The sequence below is a fragment of the Lycium barbarum genome, chromosome 2, assembly GCF_019175385.1.
Source record: "Lycium barbarum isolate Lr01 chromosome 2, ASM1917538v2, whole genome shotgun sequence".
Classification (NCBI taxonomy): Eukaryota; Viridiplantae; Streptophyta; class Magnoliopsida; order Solanales; family Solanaceae; genus Lycium; species Lycium barbarum.
In genome coordinates this window covers 152,555,907-152,576,113 of record NC_083338.1, presented here as the reverse complement: position 1 = coordinate 152,576,113, position 20,207 = coordinate 152,555,907, and the positions used below count along the sequence as shown (strand labels likewise).

Below are 20,207 nucleotides of genomic sequence, written 5' to 3'. Positions count from 1 at the left end.
AACACGAATAAAATAAAGTTTTAAATACGGAGCACAAACTATAATGTTATATTAATCGTATTTTGAACATAGTATATATATATATATATATATATATATATATATATATATATATATATATATATATATATATATATATATATATATATATATTATTTAAACACAACTACATATACATAGATACACTATAATTTGAAGTGTTGGGCCCGTGCGCAGCACGGGCATAGGCCATCTAGTATTTGGAGAAACTTAACACAATCACAAAAGACTACTCCAAAAGACATTCTCTCGAAAAACATCAATTAGCATGTACATTTCATAGGAGAAGGATCTGTATTCTTTCTTCAATCACAACTATGCTACCAACTAAGGACCAATGGAACATAAAAGGTGTTTATACAAACATATAAATAAATGAACTTAATATACAAAACACCCAGAGTTTACAGTGATATATATGATATGAAGAATCTCTGATTCTCTTCCATTTCTAAGTTCCAACACCTTCCAACTAGAGTCAAATGATTCTCTGCTTTATCCAAGTACAAACAATGTGGACAATTATTTTCTCTTTGTTCAGAACAAAAGGCTTAAATTTCACCAGTTCCAAAATCACTTCATCGACCAAACTGTCATGGATAGAAGACATCAAGCCATCTCTTCAGCAAATACGATATCAAAAATGACTTGTACTGCACAAGAGAAGCAATTAGAATGTCAATGGTGCACGCTTAAAACAATGCGTTAAAAGCTTAACGCTGCCTTAATACCTAATCAGCAAAGGAAAGAGAGCAGGAATAAGAGGCAATATATAACTTTTTTTTACTTCCAGAACAAACTCTCCATCCATTAGCAAGTCAACCTCCATATCTATATTTCAGGCCAGACCAAAAGAATGTTTGCCTTCTAATTTTAAGTTATCCGAAATGTCTGACAGAATATGTACTAACGCAAACTTTTTATTTTCTTTCTCAAAGAAAGAAAAGTTGTAATCACTACACCCAACTATTGACAAAACCAAATACATTTACAATTCTTCTCTTCATAAACGTGCAAAGTTAAAACTGCCATGCTATAATAGCTTGATCTGGCAACAAGATGTTCATTTCACAGGAAAGAATAATTGCAGCCTTATATATGTTACTGATGAACTGTCTGATAGACTGTTGGATTCATACTGACACCACTTTTATTATTATTTTTATTGGATGAATAAAGATGGATAATTTCGTCCATGATGGGATTTTCACAGATTCAAACTCATATCATATGGCATATTGATCAGCAAGTCACCTGAATTCCTTTACTACACTGATATACGCACCTTCCTCTTTGGGGATGTTAGGCTGATCAACCAACAGTTGCTGAAGTGCACCTAAATCATCAGTTGCACTGCAAGAAAATCAGCTTCAATATGTGCATAAATTTTTAGAAAGAGAGAGAAACGGAATCTAATGACAAAACTAGGATGAAATCCCTGAATATCCCTATACTCTTTCTGGAAAAAACTAACATTTCCTTTTCTTTTTTTTAAGTAATTCTGCAATTCATTGACTATTTTGTTCCTTTTCCGGGACGTATTCATACAAAAAATAGTGACATAAAATGAAAGCCTAATGAAACGACTTTTTCTATGCTACATTATTAACTTTGAGAGTTGTTTCCTTAATGTGAGGCCTATTTGATAATTACACTTGAAACAATAAATGACGTCACCAGATACGAGTTCGTGTCTTCTTTTTAATCAGTTAGGATTATTTGAACGTTTTCTTGGGGAACCAAACAATATGAGCTTGATTTTTTGCTCAGTAATGGAGAGTCAAGCCAAAAGAAGACAGAGGACAATTAAACATTGACCCCCTATCTCCCTAGCTCTACCAGTGAGATCAAGAGAGGAAATAAGTGGCAAAAAACTGTGTCACATCATACCTGGGTTTTAAGGCAACTGCTGAAATTGCTGATATGACCGATAATTTCAGACGGTACCTGAAAAAATGTACTGAGGGAATTAGTAATGTAAAATGGTTTATGCTCATATCACAAATAATGCATGGATTAAAATAGTTCCTATATCAAAGCATAATTATATCAAATTCATTGGAGGTGAGGGGGTAGATAGATGTAACTTGATTTCAAACAAATAATTTGTTCGGGTTAACCTACCATAGCAAATAGCACAGCTAAGTCATTTTCATATTAAAGAGAAAAAGCTCCTGATGCAGTAACTGAACTTGGGATAGTGAGTAGCTGATGGCGGATAATATAATTATCTAGCATTTCTCTTTTTCATTTTTTGGATAATTATTTGATTATCTAATTCTTAGGAAGAAAGATCAAAGTACAGCTATAATAAAGAAAAAGCAATGATAGGAAGGAGACACAAGTAAAAAGAGCACAAAAATTACTTGGAAACAACATATTCGCTGCTAAAAAGGCTCAATAGTGGAATCTACTAGTATTACAAGACAACAAACTTTCTCATTTAAGACAAACAAGGCAGGAAAAGAGAAATAGGAAGAATATATATATTCTTCGATATGCATACATACTCTGATTGGTGCATCTCTTTTAGAAGTTTTAGCCCATCCAAGCAATCAGCAATGCTTGGTTTTATCCCAACACGTTGCTGCAGCTGTTTCACACTAATCTGAACAGATCCCCCTTTTATGAGCTGTCTACCGTCACGAACCATCTTCTCAAGGGACAACACAACTGAATGAAACTTTTCCCTATATTTTGAACCAAACATAAATAGGGGGAAAAAATAACCCTCTTAGTGGATAAATCAACTTCTAGCTCAATGAAGTAAATGCACAGAAACCAGCAGAAGCAACTCACCTACTGCTCTATAACATGTAAGCAGTCGTTTGGCCATGAAAAATATTCTCTATTTTCCAGAATAAATTTTCACTTTATTCAAAGTGCTTGGTTATAAAATTTCGAAATCCAACTTGGAGTTGGATTCCGAAATTGGAAAAGTGCTTGTTTTCCAACTCCATCTTTATAAACTCCAAATAAAGTGCTCCATTCTCTCCTTTGCAAAAAGTATAACCAAACACAACCTCATCTTACAACTCCAACTTCATAAATTCCAAATAAAGTGAAAAATATTTAGAATCTATGGCCAAACGCCTACCATAAATAATACCAATAATAATAAAAAAAAGTTCATCCCATAGTTTTAAGAAAGTCATAAAGAAGGAAGAAGGAAGATGATGCTACTTTTGCTAGCATAATCAATTACGTACAATATCTTGAGCCGAGAGTCTATCAGAAACAGCTACCTCATACAAGGTAGGGGTAAGGTATGCGAACACACCACCCTCCCCAGACCTCACTAGTGGGATCTCACTGGGTATGCTGTTGTTGTAATAAATAGTGTACAAGAAAAACGAAATATTGAAAAAAACAAATGACAGATTCAAAACTGACATAAGAGTGTGTTTGCCAGGAGTTATTTTAATCTAGTTAGAGACTTGCAAATCACTATTTCTAGATAACCCCTAGTTAACAAAAACAGACCTTTTTTCTTTTGGTATTAGAATGCGCCCAAACAGAAAAAGGATTAGTTTGGATTGACATAACCAAGAACCTCAGAATAGAAAGACCTACATAGTTTCATTCATTGAAAACAAGATAGTATGTAGAGAGTTCATTTGTTTAAGCAAGACAGCTTCTTGAATGCCTTCAACGCATCTCAAAGCACCATAATTCTTGGTATCCTGAAGAATCTGCATAAAAAAAATGTAAAATTACGCTCTATGTCAACTGGGAAAGAATATTTACCCGGTTTAGCCCAGTTTTATCTTAATTACCCGGTTTAGCCCAGATTATCCTTAAAACACCTCTTATACACTATTACACACCTTTAAAACACCTCTTATACACTATTACACACCTTTACACAAGGAAACATTGTATAAAGAAAAAAAAAAGTTGGTTATGCGAATGTAAACTGAAAATATGGCTATGCAAGTGTAATATATTATGTTGGGTTGTATAATTTTTGTAAAAAGCCCAAAAGAAAAATGTACTTTTATGAGCTATAAAACCCCAGTAGTGTTATAAGCCACAGGGAACTAAGTACCTGTAATCTCTGAATGATGGAAGAAGCATTAGTGAACTGAGAAATCAATCTAAATTGTAGCTCATCCCAATTCTCCATCTCTTCTTTCACTTTCCTGAATCTCTGCTGATACTTTTTAACTATATTCTCCATCTCTAATTAACCTAAACCTATCAATAATTAATCAAACCATTTAAAAAGAACTTCCACTGAGACAAACATAGAGAGAAATAGGACAAGAGTATATAAATGGAATATATGTATAATTTTCCCCCCGGAAATTTGTAAAAAAAACACAAGTGAAGCGCACGAGGTTTTTTGGCTGTACATATAGGCCCCTTAAATTTTGTCCGGCAATTTCCATCTAGATTTACAGTTGAGGTTATTTTCTTTGAGACACCTAAAGAAAATTTAATGTGTACACTTTTTGCTGACATGTTAAAAGTGAAGTTAGATCCACTCTTCATTGTTTGGGGAGATTGTACGTTCAATAGACACATTTTGTTGAGCACTATAGTGTTTAATATGTACAAGAATTAGTTCAGGTATCAAAATGAAAATTTGTCCCAACTTTAAGTACATTTTAGAAATAGGATTTATAGATTTACTTTCTAATCTATGTTTCATTTATAAAATTCAATTTAAGCTAGAGTCATCTTCCACATCGTCATCACCTCAGTTAACTTAGAACATCTGTAAATCACATTTCACACGTGCGTTACTACATTTTGCTTATTTTTTTTTTAAATGCTCACAAAATTTACACATTGGTGGAAGTTTGCAGTCAAAATTGTATAGATTGGGGGAAATTTCTATATTTTGGGGAAAATTTCTTTACTCTCTGCCCTACCACAATATTAAATTAGTGTAACGAGACAACCTTGTATTTGTTGTGCTATGTCCATTCTTTCGCCACTGTGCCGGAAAAAGTTGATAGAGAGACATTAAAAGGCAAATTAAGAAGATATAGACCTGGTATTTGTTGTGCTATGTCCGACCTGTAGCTTTAAACGCTATTTCAGTGGTACGTTGCCATTTTTGAATTTGCAGTTCTATAGAAAAACAAAGTCAAATTGACATTGAATAACTACTGAAATTATAAAGGAAACAACCATTCCAAACACAAATGAAGACCCATTAAAAAATTATTGGGAGTGGCAACCAATTGATACAATAAGTATATCAAACGAAAACTGTGATACAAACATGTTGCAATTCCCGACAGTACATAGCGAAAAATGAATTCCAAAACCCAAACCCTTCATCCCCTTCCCTTTCTCAAGTTTCCTTTCCCGTTCTCATTCTCCCTCTCTCTCTTCCCCTCTAAGCAGAAAAAGACGACTAAAATAACTCAACCCCGAAAAAATTGGATTCTCTGTCATGAAGACCAGACTACACTGGGGATTCTTGAAACATTTTGAAAACCAATATCAGCTGTATCTTATCAAGACAAGACTTTACCTGTCCTTCTAGGCTATACAACACACATAAATGCAAATAGGTGGCATAACAAATGCCGAGGAACAACAGCCCTGTGTCAATCAAACATAACAAATCATCGCCACAAGCTAGAATGAACTCCAATGATCAGAACTTTTCTTGGCGTTTTGACTCTCAGATACCTTAAATGGGCCACTGGATCCAAATGGGTCAGTGTCGTCAAATGAATATCCTCGACTATGATCAAACCCACTGGCACTACTTATGGAGTCGAACCTCGTGAGAGTCTCCTTCCGTGGGGAAGATCCGCGGTCTTGTGTACTGAAGGAATCATACCGTGAGAAACTGTCAAAGAAAGGATCTTTCGATCCTACACTATATCTCGGAGAATTTCCCGCTCTTGAAAGTGGTGACCCAGGAACTGAATCCTCAAAGGTAAATGGGCTATTCTTCTGATATCTACTCTCAGCCCCAGGAGATTCCGTTCTTATTGGACTTGCACCGAAATCAGTTGAGTCAAAGAAATGTTTCTCTCCATGATTGACATGATCCGACTCCTGCAGGATATAATTAGTCAATGTACAGGGAGACTCTGCAACAGAGCATTCTAGCATTCTATCATCATCAACAGATGGAGTATCAAAAAAAAAAAAGAATCCAACTGTGCCCTTGAGATCACTATCGCGTGTGTACAAGGGCGAAGCAGGAATTTTCATAATCGAGCGACCAAGATACAAAATACAACTATTAAAATGGGAACTCATAAATAAATAATAAAGGGAAACGATAGAAAAAGTTCCATATAAAATATGAACTAGGATATCTTGTCTTGTTAAGAGGATGACGTTATTTCACATAATAGCAGCAATGAAGTTATCAATTATATAACGGAATGGTAAAAGGAGGTAGCATTATCCCTTTGCTATAAACTTTTAAACAACGTTTTAGCTCAGATTACTTATACAGCAGATTAGTTATTCCAGTGGGAATAGTCAGCAGTAGCATATATTTGCAAAATAACAAGACATGCAACATCTAATAACACTTGAACAGGACTAAATGTGAGTAAGGGTTTGCCTACTCACCTTAGCATTGAAGCCCCAAACAGAATCCACGTCATCATTATTGTCAAACGTACCCCAGCCAGGTTCATCAAATCTGTTTACCCAATGAAAGGGAAGAAGAAGAAGAAGAATAAAAGGACATGAATATGAATGATGCAAAACTAACTATAGACCTCTGGCACAAGTACAGATATGGCATGTCCAACAAGAGCAAGGACAGACAGGAAGACTTTATCAAAAAAATTGTTGAACATGACTCAATGAGGGCACTGAAGAAACATGTGAGTGCTAGTAGGTAACTTCACCATTTTCATATACATAAATCCAATCAAAGAGCCAACATTCGTGTATAAAATGCCAGTACAAACAAATGGTTGTTTATTCCCCACCCACCTACAGGTAACTTCACCATCTTAGTATTACATAAATCCAATCAAAAAGCCAACATCCGCGTATAAAATGCCAGTACAAACAAATGGTTGTTTATTCCCCAGCCCCCTACTCAAGTTTCTCCTTGGTAATTACCTTACAGGAAAATATTCTCCAAGCCTTGAAAAGCAACTCTGAAGCAGAGGGCAAATTGCCAATTATCTGTCTAACGCAAAAGCTTGAGCATTTTTCTACCTTTTTAGATAAGACAAGGAAAAACATGCATACAAGAGATATATGGGCTTCACTATAACATATTGGAGCATTTTCCTACCTTAAGGCATGATTTTCTCTTTCCCCTTCCTTTTCCGTGATCAATTTAGAAACTTCTTCAAAATTCAGAGTTAATATAAAATCCCAAGGTACTTGCACATACTTCCCCTTAAGTTTATGCCGATTTCTACTTTGCGATTTCAGTACCAAAAGAAGCTATCTAGCTTAAAGTTAAGAGAGGCACTTTTGCTAATAAAACTAACTGAATTGCCCATTTCAAAAACAATATTTTTAGCCAAACAACTTCACACCAAAATACTCAGCAACCCAGCGCACGTTCTCCAGCACACCCTTTCACATCAACACCCTCCTACATCTCTTGCATACTGTTGCTCGGACTCTTCGAAAATGTCAACATATTCGTGTTGGATCCTCCAAAAGTAGTGCATGTTTTGAGGATTCGACGCGGGTATGACACCATTTTTGGAGAGTCTGAGCAACATAGCTTGCATCTTAGTCTTTAAACTAACCAACTGTGGAGGCAAAAGTTCAATGAAGCAAACGAAGTTTCACCAGTGGGTGAATGCAACAAAACTATGCGTACAAAGTCCTACTCGTCCAAAAAAATTGCACTCGGTGTGACAATCCTTTTCAATGGTATAGCAACTACTCCACTATCCTCACTGTTATCTTGTTCTGGTTACCAACTCAAAATACCTACCATGAAGGATTTGAGGTCGAGATGAGATGTTTTGGCCAGGAAAGAATAAAGTGATTTTCTTCTCTCTTTCCCTTTGGAATAAGAAAGACAAGGGAGCAGCGGACAGAAGGAAAGCGGGGACAAGAAAGTGACTCGGATGATGAAAGGATGAGAGAAGCATGGGATGCTTTTGTTCTTTTACTGTGGGTGGGAAAGCCTCTGCTTTTGGAGAACATCGTTCTAAGGGCAATGCGCCAACATTCAAACCCAGAATGGAGGTGAGACTGAGTAGCATAAATCTTGATGGGGATATGATTAATTAACAGTACATTTCATCTTTACTTTTCGGAACATAAAATGCCATATTCTGTTTTTGATTTACTTAACTAATGAGACAGACGCACGACATGCTAAGGATGCATGAAGACACTAGTGAGCAGTGGTCAAAGACACTGGCCAAACGATTCAGACAAAGTGAAATGTGCATCAAGCATGTCCTCCTGGATTTAAACGGACCTTGTGCTGGACATCAGAGTGCCAAAAGCTTCACAGCTATTAAATTGAAACTTGTAGAAATGGAGAAATACAGATGGAAGATATTGCACGTAATAGCCAAATTATACCTATCAGTTTCAGATTCCGTTTTAAAGCTCTTGCCGAAATGGTTATCAGAGTATTCACCAGACGGACTATCAAATGCTGTTCGTTCTCTTGGACTGCCCTGTGGACTTTTTGACTCCTCGTCGCTATGCATATACATCAAATCAGTCTCAACAAAATTATTATTTCCTTTAGCAGAATAATTTTCTGACTTGGCATCAGCATTTGACATAGAATCAGGGGTTTCACTATGAGTTGGAGAACTTTCCTTCTGAATAGATGTGGATTTGGAATTTGCAGGCCCAGCTACATCAAAAGAAAATCCTGCAGAAAGTGGCATAGGGATGCACATACGTCAAATATTTTGCAACTTATTCAAAGATGGTGTCAGAAAGACAACAGATGAACCGGAAAAGAGGGAGGGAATATATTCAAGAAAGCAAACCTTCATCTTCAAATTTATCCCAATCTTCATCCCAAACAGCTGATATCTCTGGAATTCCAGGTTGCCAGCCTTGAGAAGAACATTCCAGACCAAAATATGGCAAAGAAATTAGATACAAAACATAATAAGCAAATGTCATGCAACAAATTGAAAAGTAATATCATCGAGTTTTCAAGAAAAAAATCTTAGTCCCTCTGTCCCAAATTATGTGGCAGTTGAGATTTCGAGGGTCAAACCTTTCTATTTTGACCGTGAATTCAGACATGAAATCTCTAAGTTTTTGAAATAAAATTTAAAATTTGGAAAATACAGAAAAAAGTAATATAAGTTACAATAATTGACAATTCAAAAGTATTTAAAAGACATGAAAAAATTACGGTCAAAGAAAAATTTGTTTGAATCTCGAAATCCGAAAGGTGCCACATAAATTGGGACGAGAGAGATAAACATCATTAACACAATAAATTCAAAACCCATTAGAACATATTCAATTGAATCATTTTCAATAATAACAGCAATAATTGAGGGAGAATGAGTTCCAATTGTATTATCTAAGTAGCAAACACAGAAAACATAGAACCTCAAGAACTGAGTGACATTCTGCACAATATGCAGATGAAACTGGTAGTGTTGACTTCTTACCCAGGGTAGGATGTTCAGTATTTAAAAGAGACTCACTAGGAGCAGGAAAAACAGAACAAAAGGAGAACAAACTGTCGAGACGTAGCAAAACAACGGAAAAAACAACTAACCAGGAGGGAGTTCAATTAATGCAGTTGACTTCATATTAAGCTCGTGTTTCTTGCAACGATCCGCCAAGGCCTTCAGTAGCTCCTCAAGATCATGCTGTATGCGATCAGCACGAACCTAGACAACCAAAAGTGGCCAAAATAAAGCATAAGTTCCCACGAAAAATTATACGTCCCAATATTTTAGAAACCAAATTAATAAGGCCTGTTATCTTCACCTGAAGAATACCATCAGTGCTGCCACCTTGTTCCATTTTAGTGATTGCCTGTTGCAACTCCAGCTTCCTCTCCTGAATAAGGGAATTTTTTTCCTTTTATCTCAAATAAAATGAAACTTATATACTCCAACAAGTCAACAAGCACTAATACTTGGAAGAATAAAGGCATATGTAGAACAAATGACAAGCTAGAAAACCCCATAAAAGCCAGCTAAACAATTAAAGCATTGGAATAGTAGAAGAAACAGGGAAGGCCTTTAATCATTGAGATGCAAGGAGGAAATGATATATTCTTATGTGTATAGCATCTTGCAGCGGTAAACTCAAATCTTTCCATTTGTGAAGGAGCTGGGATATATAACTACAGTACACATTCGAAAGAATATATGGAGCAAAATCTTACTTGAGTATCACGAAATGATGCCTCTTCAATTGTCAGTTTAGAAGCAATTTCTGCAACTTGCTTGTACTTCTCTTCATATTTTTTGCCAAGCAGCTCAGCCTAAAATAACTCATTAATTGACAAAATGCATAAGAGGGGAGAAATAGACCCAAAAAAGTTATGAACTTTAAAGAGTGGAAGAGAGAGAGATCAATGGGCTGAAACAGTACCTCACGTTTATCAGCCAATGCCCTTTCAGTGATTTCATTAAGTCGATTATCACACCTACTTTTGTACAAAACCTGGAGGAAAGCCCAATGAATAAAGAAAATGAATTGAGATTGTAAAAAAAATATAGAGATAAATATGAAATAAAGAATAGGTGATAGTGAAGTAAAAGCAGCTGGAAACACTAGAAATGTGACAATGCTGTACATTGAAGGCAGCAACTACTCACAAGATCCTGCATTTTTGTGCGGTAGAATTCAAGCTTCTCCCTGGAATCCAGAAGCATCTTGTCCTTGCTTTCATCCTTATAAAACAAAGGAATTAGGTTTACTACATCAACAATATCATGAAGTAGATAGAGTGCTAGAATTCATCACACAGACAGCTTCTAACCTGAACATGTCCGCATCCTAGATTTCTTTGCAGCTAATTAGCTGACTAAGTTCGTAACATTTTAATAAAATGAATCTGAAGTATCAGATGGTATGGCATTGTGATAGCCTATCAGTTGTTGTTAGACAAGTTTGGTTTCTGAACAGGGGGAAGCTAGGAAGGGCTGCAGTATCATCAAAAGTTTGATTTTATTTTTGTGAGGAATCACTATCTGCATTAAGCTGCACGCAACCACTGCCTGCCTGAATTTACTACGGGAGAGTCTTGACGTTAACAATCCCCACCAGGTTGAGGGGCAATTGTAACCAAAATATTTCTTTTATTCACTAGGTGCACTCAAGATGACTGTACCAGTTACAAGAAAACCCAAAGAGGGGACAAATTACCTAGAATACAAAGGAAATAATACCTTTTGCTCTCCTGCTGCTGTCTCTTCTCCCTTTGACTCCAGCATACTCTGCTCCCCATTACTTAGTTGGTCCATATGAGAATTATCCATTGATGTTGCTCTAGCATTTTGCTGATTAAATTGCATCAATCGGTCAGGCTGAGGGAATGCACCCTGCATAGGAGGTCTTAATCCAGGATGTGCAACTGGCTGTACACCTGGCAACCCTTGTGGAGGTCTTACGCCTAAGCATAACCAGAATGATTAAACAATTTCAGTATACAAACAAAGTGGTCGAAACTTTAAACATCTAAAACGCTCTTTAGGTAGTACCTGAAGCAGGGCCCCAGCCAGTGCTTCCATAAGTAGCAGTGGGCGGACCTGCCAGGGCCAGCAGAGTCTCATCAAGCATAACGCTATTCGGTAGTGTAGATGGAAGAGATCGCCCTTCCCTATATCGTTCCATCAAATACAGAGCTACACAGAACTCCCTCAAAGAGAGCATGCTGTCATTATCTTGATCAGCCAAGTCCCACACCTGCTTCAAGACCTCTGACAGAGACCACAAATGATATTACTGAACATTACGAATGTGCAAAAAACTCCAAATGACATTAAATAAGACAACTAGGTACATGGTTTGGGGTTCGGTATGCTTCTTAGGGGAAAAGAAATATGGAGTCCTAACGTACTAATCTTGAAGGGAAAAAACAAAAAGTGGCTAAGTGCGAAAATAGTAAGTTATATTGTAGCTTGGTCAAGATCCAAAGTCCAAAAACATGAAGTTATAGAATATTCCAAAAAAACTTTCTTTTTAGACTCTTTATCAGAATGACATGTATAATATGGAAAAATAATCCAAAAGTTCTGAGGTACCAAAATACAACATCTCTGATAGTTCTCCAATAAAATTTGTGGCAGCAATCCAGCTTAAAGCATATGAACCAAGATAAAGATGTTTACATTTGTATTTATGCCTCAGATAAAACATGATCAAGGTAGTAAAAAAGAATGATTGAACACATAAAAGAATCTCTGAACCTCAAATTTGCATGTATTAGTTTAAAAAGGGACTTCTCTCAGGTCTAAAGCTTGTCCAAGCGAGAAAAGGAAAACAACTCTTTCGAACTTCGACAAATTTACTTTGTTGATATGGTAAACACCATCCTTTGGACCCTACTTCCCACAAGCCCAACAATGGCCCTTTCCCACTTTGCTCCGTTGGTGACTCGGGACCCAAATGTTATGGATGGAGATGGAGGGTCTTTACAAACTCAGTTCTGTAACATACAATAGACTACTCAAATCTGTAACCAGAGTCCTCTAACAGGGCTTATGGATGAAATCCAGTGAGTAGATCGGATTCTCATCTAAACGCCAGATGGTACTCGTTATTTGAGCTATGTCATGGAGTAAGATGCCTTGAAAGTGCATAACTAAAAAAAAATGGATAAAAGGAAATAAATATTTCTAACGATAGCAAGATCGTCACCAAAGAAAATAGACCCCAAGAGGCTGCAAAGGGTTAATTTACCTCTTGGCAGTCTCCAGTTCAAGAATAAATCTCGCGCTTGTTGCCCAGAGATTTTCCCATCTCTATCTGAATCCACCTCCATAAACACTTTTGCATACTTCTGAACTCCTGCTCTTGTCATTTTTGGCCAAGGAACTTGAGACTGCTCAGGAGTAGGATGGGCAGAACCCGCTGGAGTTCCAGATGATGAAACTGGCAAAATATTCTGACCAGAAACCTGTTGATTAGGTTTGGACACAGATGGGGTTACTTGCTGTTGATTCCCAGGAGATTGCCTTGTAAGAGTATTAAATGCAGCAAAGGGGTCAGGCTTGGCAGAAGTTTGAGACTCAGTGGTTGCTGAAACCGTAGCTGAAGAGGTTGGTTCACTAATCAGAGAAAAGTTTGGAGTAGACGAAGACTTCTTCGGTACAGATTGGCTTGCGGAGAAGGTTTCACCTCCAAACATTGTGTCCAAAGCTAAACCATTTCCAGAACTACCAGTAGCTTTTGTATTAGCATCTGTCATGGAAGGTAGAGAAAGAGATCCCTGAAGAGTTTGCGTAACTGGAGGGATCGAAGGGCTCATTCCTCTATTAGGAGGTTGCATAGTAGGTCCAGTGGATATTGCTGCTTGTCTGCTACCCGGATAGTCATTTGAAATGTTCGCGTTTGGAAGACCAGGACCTGTCAAACTACCACCCCTGGGGAAACCCATACCAGCAACAGATTGCTGGGGATGTGATGCAGTAGCTGCAGTAGGAATAGGTGGCCTGACTGAGTGGCTGGCTTGAGAAGTGAGATATTGCTGGTTCATACCTGTTGTATGAGGTAGCTGTCCTCTGATGCCAAGATTTTGAGAAGCTGTTGGTACGCCAGCACCCATCTGCTGTGCAGGTGCAGCACTCATACCTGTTGTATGAGGTAGTTGTCCTCTGATGCCAAGATTTTGAGAAGCTGTTGGTACACCAGCACCCATCTGCTGTGCAGGTGCAGCACCAACTGAATTTAACTGGGGGGAAGCAATCGCTGCAAGGTTAATCTGTGGAGCTGGGATTTTAGCAGAAGCAGGGCCATATAAAGCGGCTTTCACAATATCTGGTGTTAATTCTCGTTTACTCTGTGCCACTGTTACAAGTTTAAGAGCATTATAAAACTCCGGACGGCTAAGATACCCAGTACGGCTCTGGTCAGCATGTGTCCATATCTGCAATCGAAGAAACACGACGTGCATGCACAGTTAAAGAAATCATATTTACCTCGGAAGAGTTAAAATTTGTGGAAATTTGAAGAAAACTAGTCATAACTAGCTTGTCGTAGAGGGATTTACATAACAGAAAGACACATCAGAAAAGCATAATAAAAAGAGAGAAATGGAAGCATGTTAACTTAACGTTTTTCAGAAATATAGAGATAGCAAAATAAGACTCTCCAGTCTCCAGTCTTGCTGCAAATATGCCAAAGAAACAAATCTGCATATTCACAGCACAAAAGAAGCTTGGAAAAAAACTCTAATGCCTAGAAAAAACTTCTTATCTAGAATATTGTACCATGCTAAACACACCAGCTGCAGAAAATATTACCATTATACAGTAATCAAACGCCTGGCAAACTGTTAACAAACAAAAAAGAGTCAACCACCACAGGCAAAAAGCTGGGGTGATTTATCAAGAATGCCAACCAATTTCTGCAACAAATTTTTTCCAGAAAGACAGTTTGATATCGTATATCAAATAAGTCCAGCATGATAAAAGCAACTTACGAACTTCTAAGGACATTGCAATGGTAGCCAGTAAGCAGTTTGACTTTTATCATGAGCTAAATGACTAACTTCGATAAAAGTAGTCTCTTAAAACAAAAAAAAATAGATGATGCATAAGAACCTATACCATAAGCATACTTACCTATCAAAAGAACCTATGACATAAGCCACAAGATGAGAAACAGATACTTCAAAATAAAGAAAGCTAATGAATTGAAGTCGCAAGTACAAAACTCTGAAACTGCAAACTTAGCTTGGAAGCGAAATCAAAAAGGATCAGAGGTATGTAATAAATAAAAGACTATCTCAAACCAGGATCATCCTGCAAAGGAGATAAAGAGCTGCTACACTTTTTGAAGAGGTGACGAGGTCGCTGAACTTGCTTTCAATGCCTTGTCACGGAAACCTACATCACCGATTTCGAATGCTAGTAAAGATAAAAAGAACCATCCAACTCAAAATGGCCATCAACTTGCAGTCACAAGATAACTCTGCCTCTATTGCGCAGGAAAGGCGACGCTAAAGCAGCTTAAAAGTTATTTGATCCTCCAACCCCAATGTGTCAACTGTCGAAATGTTTTTCTTCTTAGATAATGGTGGTGTCACCGACAACACCTCAACTATTCCACTAGTACCTACTACCTCCCACTAGCACAGGTACCAGGTTGTCAAAACCCTCTATTCATGCCATCAATAAATCTTAGAATGAAACACATAATCATATGAAATTGCTACTCACCCAGTTAAAGTTCTTAAGGCCTAGATTTTAGAGTTAGTAAAAGGCACGTGGGTTTTAACAATCATTCATCAATTGTATAAGCAACCAAGAGCTGTGACAGAAGGGGTGACCATTAGTATCTGAAAATAAAATTGCTTCAATTATTCCTCTTCTATTTCTGCTTCTTCCATTCTCGACCTCTCTCTTCATTCTCTTACCTTCAATAACTAATATCTTGAAACCCCTTTTGAGGCACTGCAGGTGATTGAAGATCAGAGTTCATCTTATCATGTCAATAAGAACCCAATCACTGACATGATTCTCCATTGTAGTTTTTTTTTTTTTTTTGAAACTGGTAATTTTGTATTCCTCAGCATTAAGGGCATGCTGGCCACCTCCAAAAATTTACACTTACCAAAAACTAATTACAGTAATCCTATAAAGTCCACTAACTGAACTTCCTCTTCTATATATTGCTCTTTACACCACAAACATAAAGAAGTGATGACCTTCCACTTGATCTTCTGTATGGAGCTTTCTTTGCCTTCAAAAATTCTTTCATTTCTTTCCTTCCAAATGTTCCACCAAATGCAAGCAGGTACTGTTTTCCACCATGTCTTTTGGCTCTTGCTACCTCCCCTCCTATCCAACAACTTAGAAGATCTGCAGTATATTCTTCATTGTAGTTTGTGCATTGTTTTACTGTATAAGGTGAATCACCGAATCCCTTGTAATCCATGCTACAATTGTTCTTCAACATTACCGAGTAGATTGAGCTTCTGACACTTAATTGATTCAATTGTATTGTTTGAGTTCACTTATATTGCTCTAACAATTTAGTTAACTGTTTTGAGTCCTTACAGATCATTACAACGCAAAATTCAACCACAAACACAACTAGAAACATAAAGATAGCAACAAAAAGTGCATAGTCGATTCAATTATGTCCTTTGAGTTCAGTTATATTGCTCTAACAATTCACTTAACTATTTTGAGTCCCTCGAGATCAATACAACACAAATTTCAACCACGAGTACAACTAGAAACATTGAGTACCAACAAAAAGTGCACGGTTGATTCAATTGCGTTCTTTGAGTTCACTAATATTGCTTTAACAATTCCGTTAACTATTTTGAGTCCTTCGAGATCAATACAACACAAAATTCAACCACAAACACAACTAAAAACTTGAAAATAACAACAAAAAGCACATCATCAAGTGGAAAAAAAAAAGGAAAAATTGAAGATACCTGAGCTAAAACAGGTTGAGGCAAGTTAGATCCTTTCAAAAAACCAACAGCTTCAACACCACTAATTCTCCCATCTTGATCCAAATCTGCTCTACGAAAATAAGCTTCAAATTGCTCCATACTTAATCACTCACAAATGTCACAGATCAATACATTACACTTCCAAAAATAAAACAAAATTAGCCGATTAAAGTGTTTTTGGTTTCAATTTAGATTTGTATCGACCGGTATATGATTAAATTCTGTAGAAATGAAGCTAAGCATAGATAAATTGAGAAAATTATGAGAGATCTAGAGAGTGAATAAGCATAAATCGGGTTTGATTTACTATTCTAGGTTTTACCCGATCTAGAATTTCAGATTAAGAATTTTGAATCATAATTCATTATACTTTGCATTTTGTTGAATGGACTCCCTTCTTAATCAAAACTTGACAAATCCACCCCCATATTTTTTCTTTTTCATAATTTTATTTATTTAATTTAATGGGAAATTAAAATGATTAATTAGAGGTTTAGAAATTAGAACTGTGTCCATCGGTTGTGTGAGGATCCATTGGCATGTCTAGTTATCTATTACGCTCTTCGTCTCAAGGGCATATCTAGTTATTAATACGTTTTTCATCTCAATCTATGTGATATTTTTCATTTTTCGAAAGTCAATTTGACTAAATTTTGAAGTTAATTGTACTATATAGATTAATTCAATATGTTAAAATTAAAATTTATATATTTAAAAATTACATGAAAAATGCTAGTTACAACTTTACTCATATTAATGTGGTGAAAAAACACATCTTAAAATGTAAAATATCACATAAATTGAGACAGAGAGAGTAGTATTATCTTTTAAGTTTCATTCGCATGTTATATTCCTTTTTCTTCATTTTTAAAACACAAAACTAATTATATTATAGAGATTTTTCGTTCGAAGAATCATGTTAAATGAGATAAGGGATATAAAATAAGAGAAATTTTATCAACTTTCTTTTAATTGAATTAGCTGACATTTGTTTATGCACGGAAAAGAGAGGAATGGATAAATTAGTTGAAGACGTACTCGATTGCTTAGTCTAATTGTCAATGCTATTGTACTTCTAAAGTTGTAACATTTTCATGTATCTATACCACTAACAAAAAGATTATGGAAATATTTTAGATTAAGAAAGAAGATGGGTGAAAATTGGTTATTTAATTTATGAGTCACGTAGTCATTATTGATTATATCATGTCATAGCATGTCAATTTTATCAATGAATTATCATATATATATATATATATATAAATCAAATATGCCATAATTTCAAATTAAGTGAATTTGATGGTATGAATCATTTGCATCCATCCCATAATTTTATTATAATTTGATTAGTTTTGTAAGGGCTCTCATCTACTTTAACTCATGTCACTCATTTGAGTTTCAAATCGACTGTATAAATTAGTGAAGTTGCTAAAGAAAAAAATAAATAAGTGAGGTAGTTTGCTTTTCTGATCAAGTTTTTTTTATCATTTCTTTAACTCAAATGTGTTGTTCGCTTGCTCTATTTAACATCTAACGCTATCTTAAAAAAATTAATTTCAAGAATTAGGCCCGAGAATAACAACCAGAAGCAGAAAAGAAACTTCAAATTATCTATGATAATGAAAATCCAAATTATTTGAAGAGAAAACAACAATAAAAGGAAATTTGATGTAGATTAGTCCTAACTCCTCATCAAATTAGTTAATCAAAATTGAGTTATTGGGCCAAGGAGTCCAGCTTCATTTTTTTGTGCGGATTGGCCTTCAAAAGCAATGGTCTTTAAGTTTTGTCCCTTAAATTGGTGGCCTTTAAGTTTTGTCCTCCGCTAGAAGTCCCTTGGTTCCGGTTTCGAACACTCGCTCAGTCAAAAATAATAAAAAAATTGGCAAGGCATAAGTTGGATTCGCAAGGCAGGGTTTTGCCTGCCTCAGACAGAATTTTGAATGCAAACTCTACCTGCAGGTAGAGTTTTGCATTCAAAACTCTGTCTGAGGCTTAGCTTTGGCCCGAATAGGCCTAACTTGCTACAAACTCTGCCTTGCGATTTTTTTTTTAACTGAGCCGGGGTTCGAACCTCAAACCTCATGGTATTAGGTGAAGGGCAAATATTAAAGACCACCAATTTAACGGATAAAAATTAAAGACCGCCCCAAATAAGGGTATTCCTGCGAATTTTGCATTGGATAGCACAAGAACTCATGGATTGACTTCTTCTATGGCCATGGATTCCCTATCGGGCCTGTTTGACAAATATATCATTGATCTAGTTTCAAAGTCTAACCAAATTAAATTAAGGGCCATTGTATCCATCCCATTATCTTGCAATTATTTTTTAAATTTTTTACTGAGCGGGGGTCGAACTCAAAACCCAGAAGTTTTATGCAAAGGGTAAAAATTAAATACCAGTAATTTGTGGGACAAAAATTAAAGACCACCCCCCACCCCCTAATAAGGATAGTTGTGCAAATTGCTCATTCACCAACTCCTTTGGACTATTTCTGTTTTGCACATAACCAACAAGTAAGCAATGTTATCACTTATCACTGACCTTAGTGAGGTGGTAAGTAGAGAAATTTATGTTCTGAGTCAGTATTTTATAAATATTCAAAAGTCACATTACTCTTTTTTTCTTTCAAAAACAACAGCTTCATATATATTACTAGCCATAAGTATTGTGATAGAATTTCCACAAATCAAGGGATTTGTTTCAATCCTTATACATCTGTTCCTATAATCTCTCATAATCTTTTGTTTTCATTAAGTTTAAGACGTTTGAATCTGAATGATAAAGATGTTGTCTCTATATCTGAACACAGAATAATTAAGACTGTCTGTTTTTCAACATTTGAATGTGCATAATGTATTTATTTAAACATAATAAATATACAATACAAATAAAAACTTAACTAAATATTAGACAATAAATACAATTTTAATAAAATAAAAATATTATTTGATGAAAAATGAAACATTTATGTTTGCTAGTAATGATGGAGATGTTTGTAGGGGTCGTGGGTAGGGTTTTTGGGAGTAGGGTGGGGGGAGGGGGTTAATAGGTGGGGTGGGTGGTGGTGGTGCGATTGGTCTGGGGTAGGGTGGGCGTGGTTGGGGATAGGGGTGGTGAATGGGGTGGGGTTGGGTGGTGGTGGTGGGTGGCTTTATGGGGTGGGTAGTGGTGCATGAGTGGGGGTTAGGGTAGAGTTCGTGGTGAGTGAGAGGGGGGTAGGGTTGGGGTGGGTGGTGGAAGGGAGGTGGAGTCGGTGTTAAAAATTATTCATACAAAACTTTGTTCTAAATCTTAATGATTAAGACTTATATAAATCAAATAAGTATTTAAATCTTAATGTAAATAAATACACTTAATGGCCTAAGGTCTTAACTATTCAAATATCTCAATTAAGTGCAAACAAATGAGGCCTTAGTAACTGACGAGTTAAGTTACATCCTAATAATACATATCATTTTCTCTTTCATCATCATTTTTCTCACTAACCTGTCTTTATTATACCAGGTATATCTTTATTACACTGTATATATAGTTAGATATACAGTATATATGTTTGTTTATATGTATGTTATACTAAATATATAAATTGTATATATACGTTATTTGTACTCTTTAGAAGAG

At 36.1% G+C, this 20,207-nt stretch overlaps 2 protein-coding genes across 3 annotated transcripts; both read right to left on the bottom strand.

Moving 5' to 3' along the window:
* Positions 1–269: 269 nt before the first annotated feature.
* LOC132628227 (uncharacterized protein At5g43822) lies at positions 270–4,322 on the bottom strand. Of its 2 annotated transcripts, none has more exons than XM_060343990.1 (6): positions 4,088–4,322; positions 3,613–3,731; positions 2,550–2,729; positions 1,930–1,986; positions 1,325–1,375; positions 270–692 (listed from the first exon to the last, which is right to left on the bottom strand). In XM_060343990.1, exons 1-5 carry the CDS (start codon positions 4,217–4,219, stop codon positions 1,351–1,353), a joined length of 513 nt encoding a protein of 170 aa, XP_060199973.1. In that variant the 5' UTR covers positions 4,220–4,322; the 3' UTR covers positions 270–692; positions 1,325–1,350. The 2 variants fall into 2 exon arrangements, with proteins under 2 accessions (XP_060199973.1, XP_060199972.1); XM_060343989.1 differs by having other exon boundaries at positions 1,325–1,392; positions 4,088–4,317.
* Positions 4,323–5,211: 889 nt separating this feature from the next.
* Positions 5,212–16,992, bottom strand: LOC132628226 (uncharacterized). Its single transcript, XM_060343988.1, has 13 exons — positions 16,559–16,992; positions 12,850–14,035; positions 11,649–11,867; positions 11,337–11,560; positions 10,764–10,838; positions 10,537–10,608; positions 10,328–10,426; positions 9,925–9,996; positions 9,710–9,824; positions 8,958–9,026; positions 8,536–8,836; positions 6,592–6,664; positions 5,212–6,063 (listed from the first exon to the last, which is right to left on the bottom strand). The coding sequence occupies exons 1-13, from the start codon at positions 16,676–16,678 to the stop codon at positions 5,635–5,637; spliced, it is 3,054 nt and encodes a 1,017-aa protein (XP_060199971.1). The 5' UTR covers positions 16,679–16,992; the 3' UTR covers positions 5,212–5,634.
* Between the last annotated feature and the right edge of the window lie 3,215 nt (positions 16,993–20,207).

What these genes read in the sequence shown, in the direction of transcription:
- LOC132628226 (XM_060343988.1), bottom strand. Translation starts at nt 16,678, where the DNA reads ATGGAGCAATTTGAAGCTTATTTTCGTAGAGCAGATTTGGATCAAGAT. An exon ending in GAACTGGAGACTGCCAAGAG is followed by an intron (nt 11,868 to 12,849) that starts GTAAATTAACCC and finishes GGTCTCTGTCAG; the next exon opens with AGGTCTTGAAGCAGGTGTGG. An exon ending in TTTGGGGCTTCAATGCTAAG is followed by an intron (nt 6,064 to 6,591) that starts GTGAGTAGGCAA and finishes TATATCCTGCAG; the next exon opens with GAGTCGGATCATGTCAATCA.
- LOC132628227 (XM_060343989.1), bottom strand. Translation starts at nt 4,219, where the DNA reads ATGGAGAATATAGTTAAAAAGTATCAGCAGAGATTCAGGAAAGTGAAA. An exon ending in CCATCATTCAGAGATTACAG is followed by an intron (nt 3,732 to 4,087) that starts GTACTTAGTTCC and finishes TTTTTTATGCAG; the next exon opens with ATTCTTCAGGATACCAAGAA. An exon ending in TAACATCCCCAAAGAGGAAG is followed by an intron (nt 693 to 1,324) that starts GTGCGTATATCA and finishes TCTCTTGTGCAG; the next exon opens with TACAAGTCATTTTTGATATC.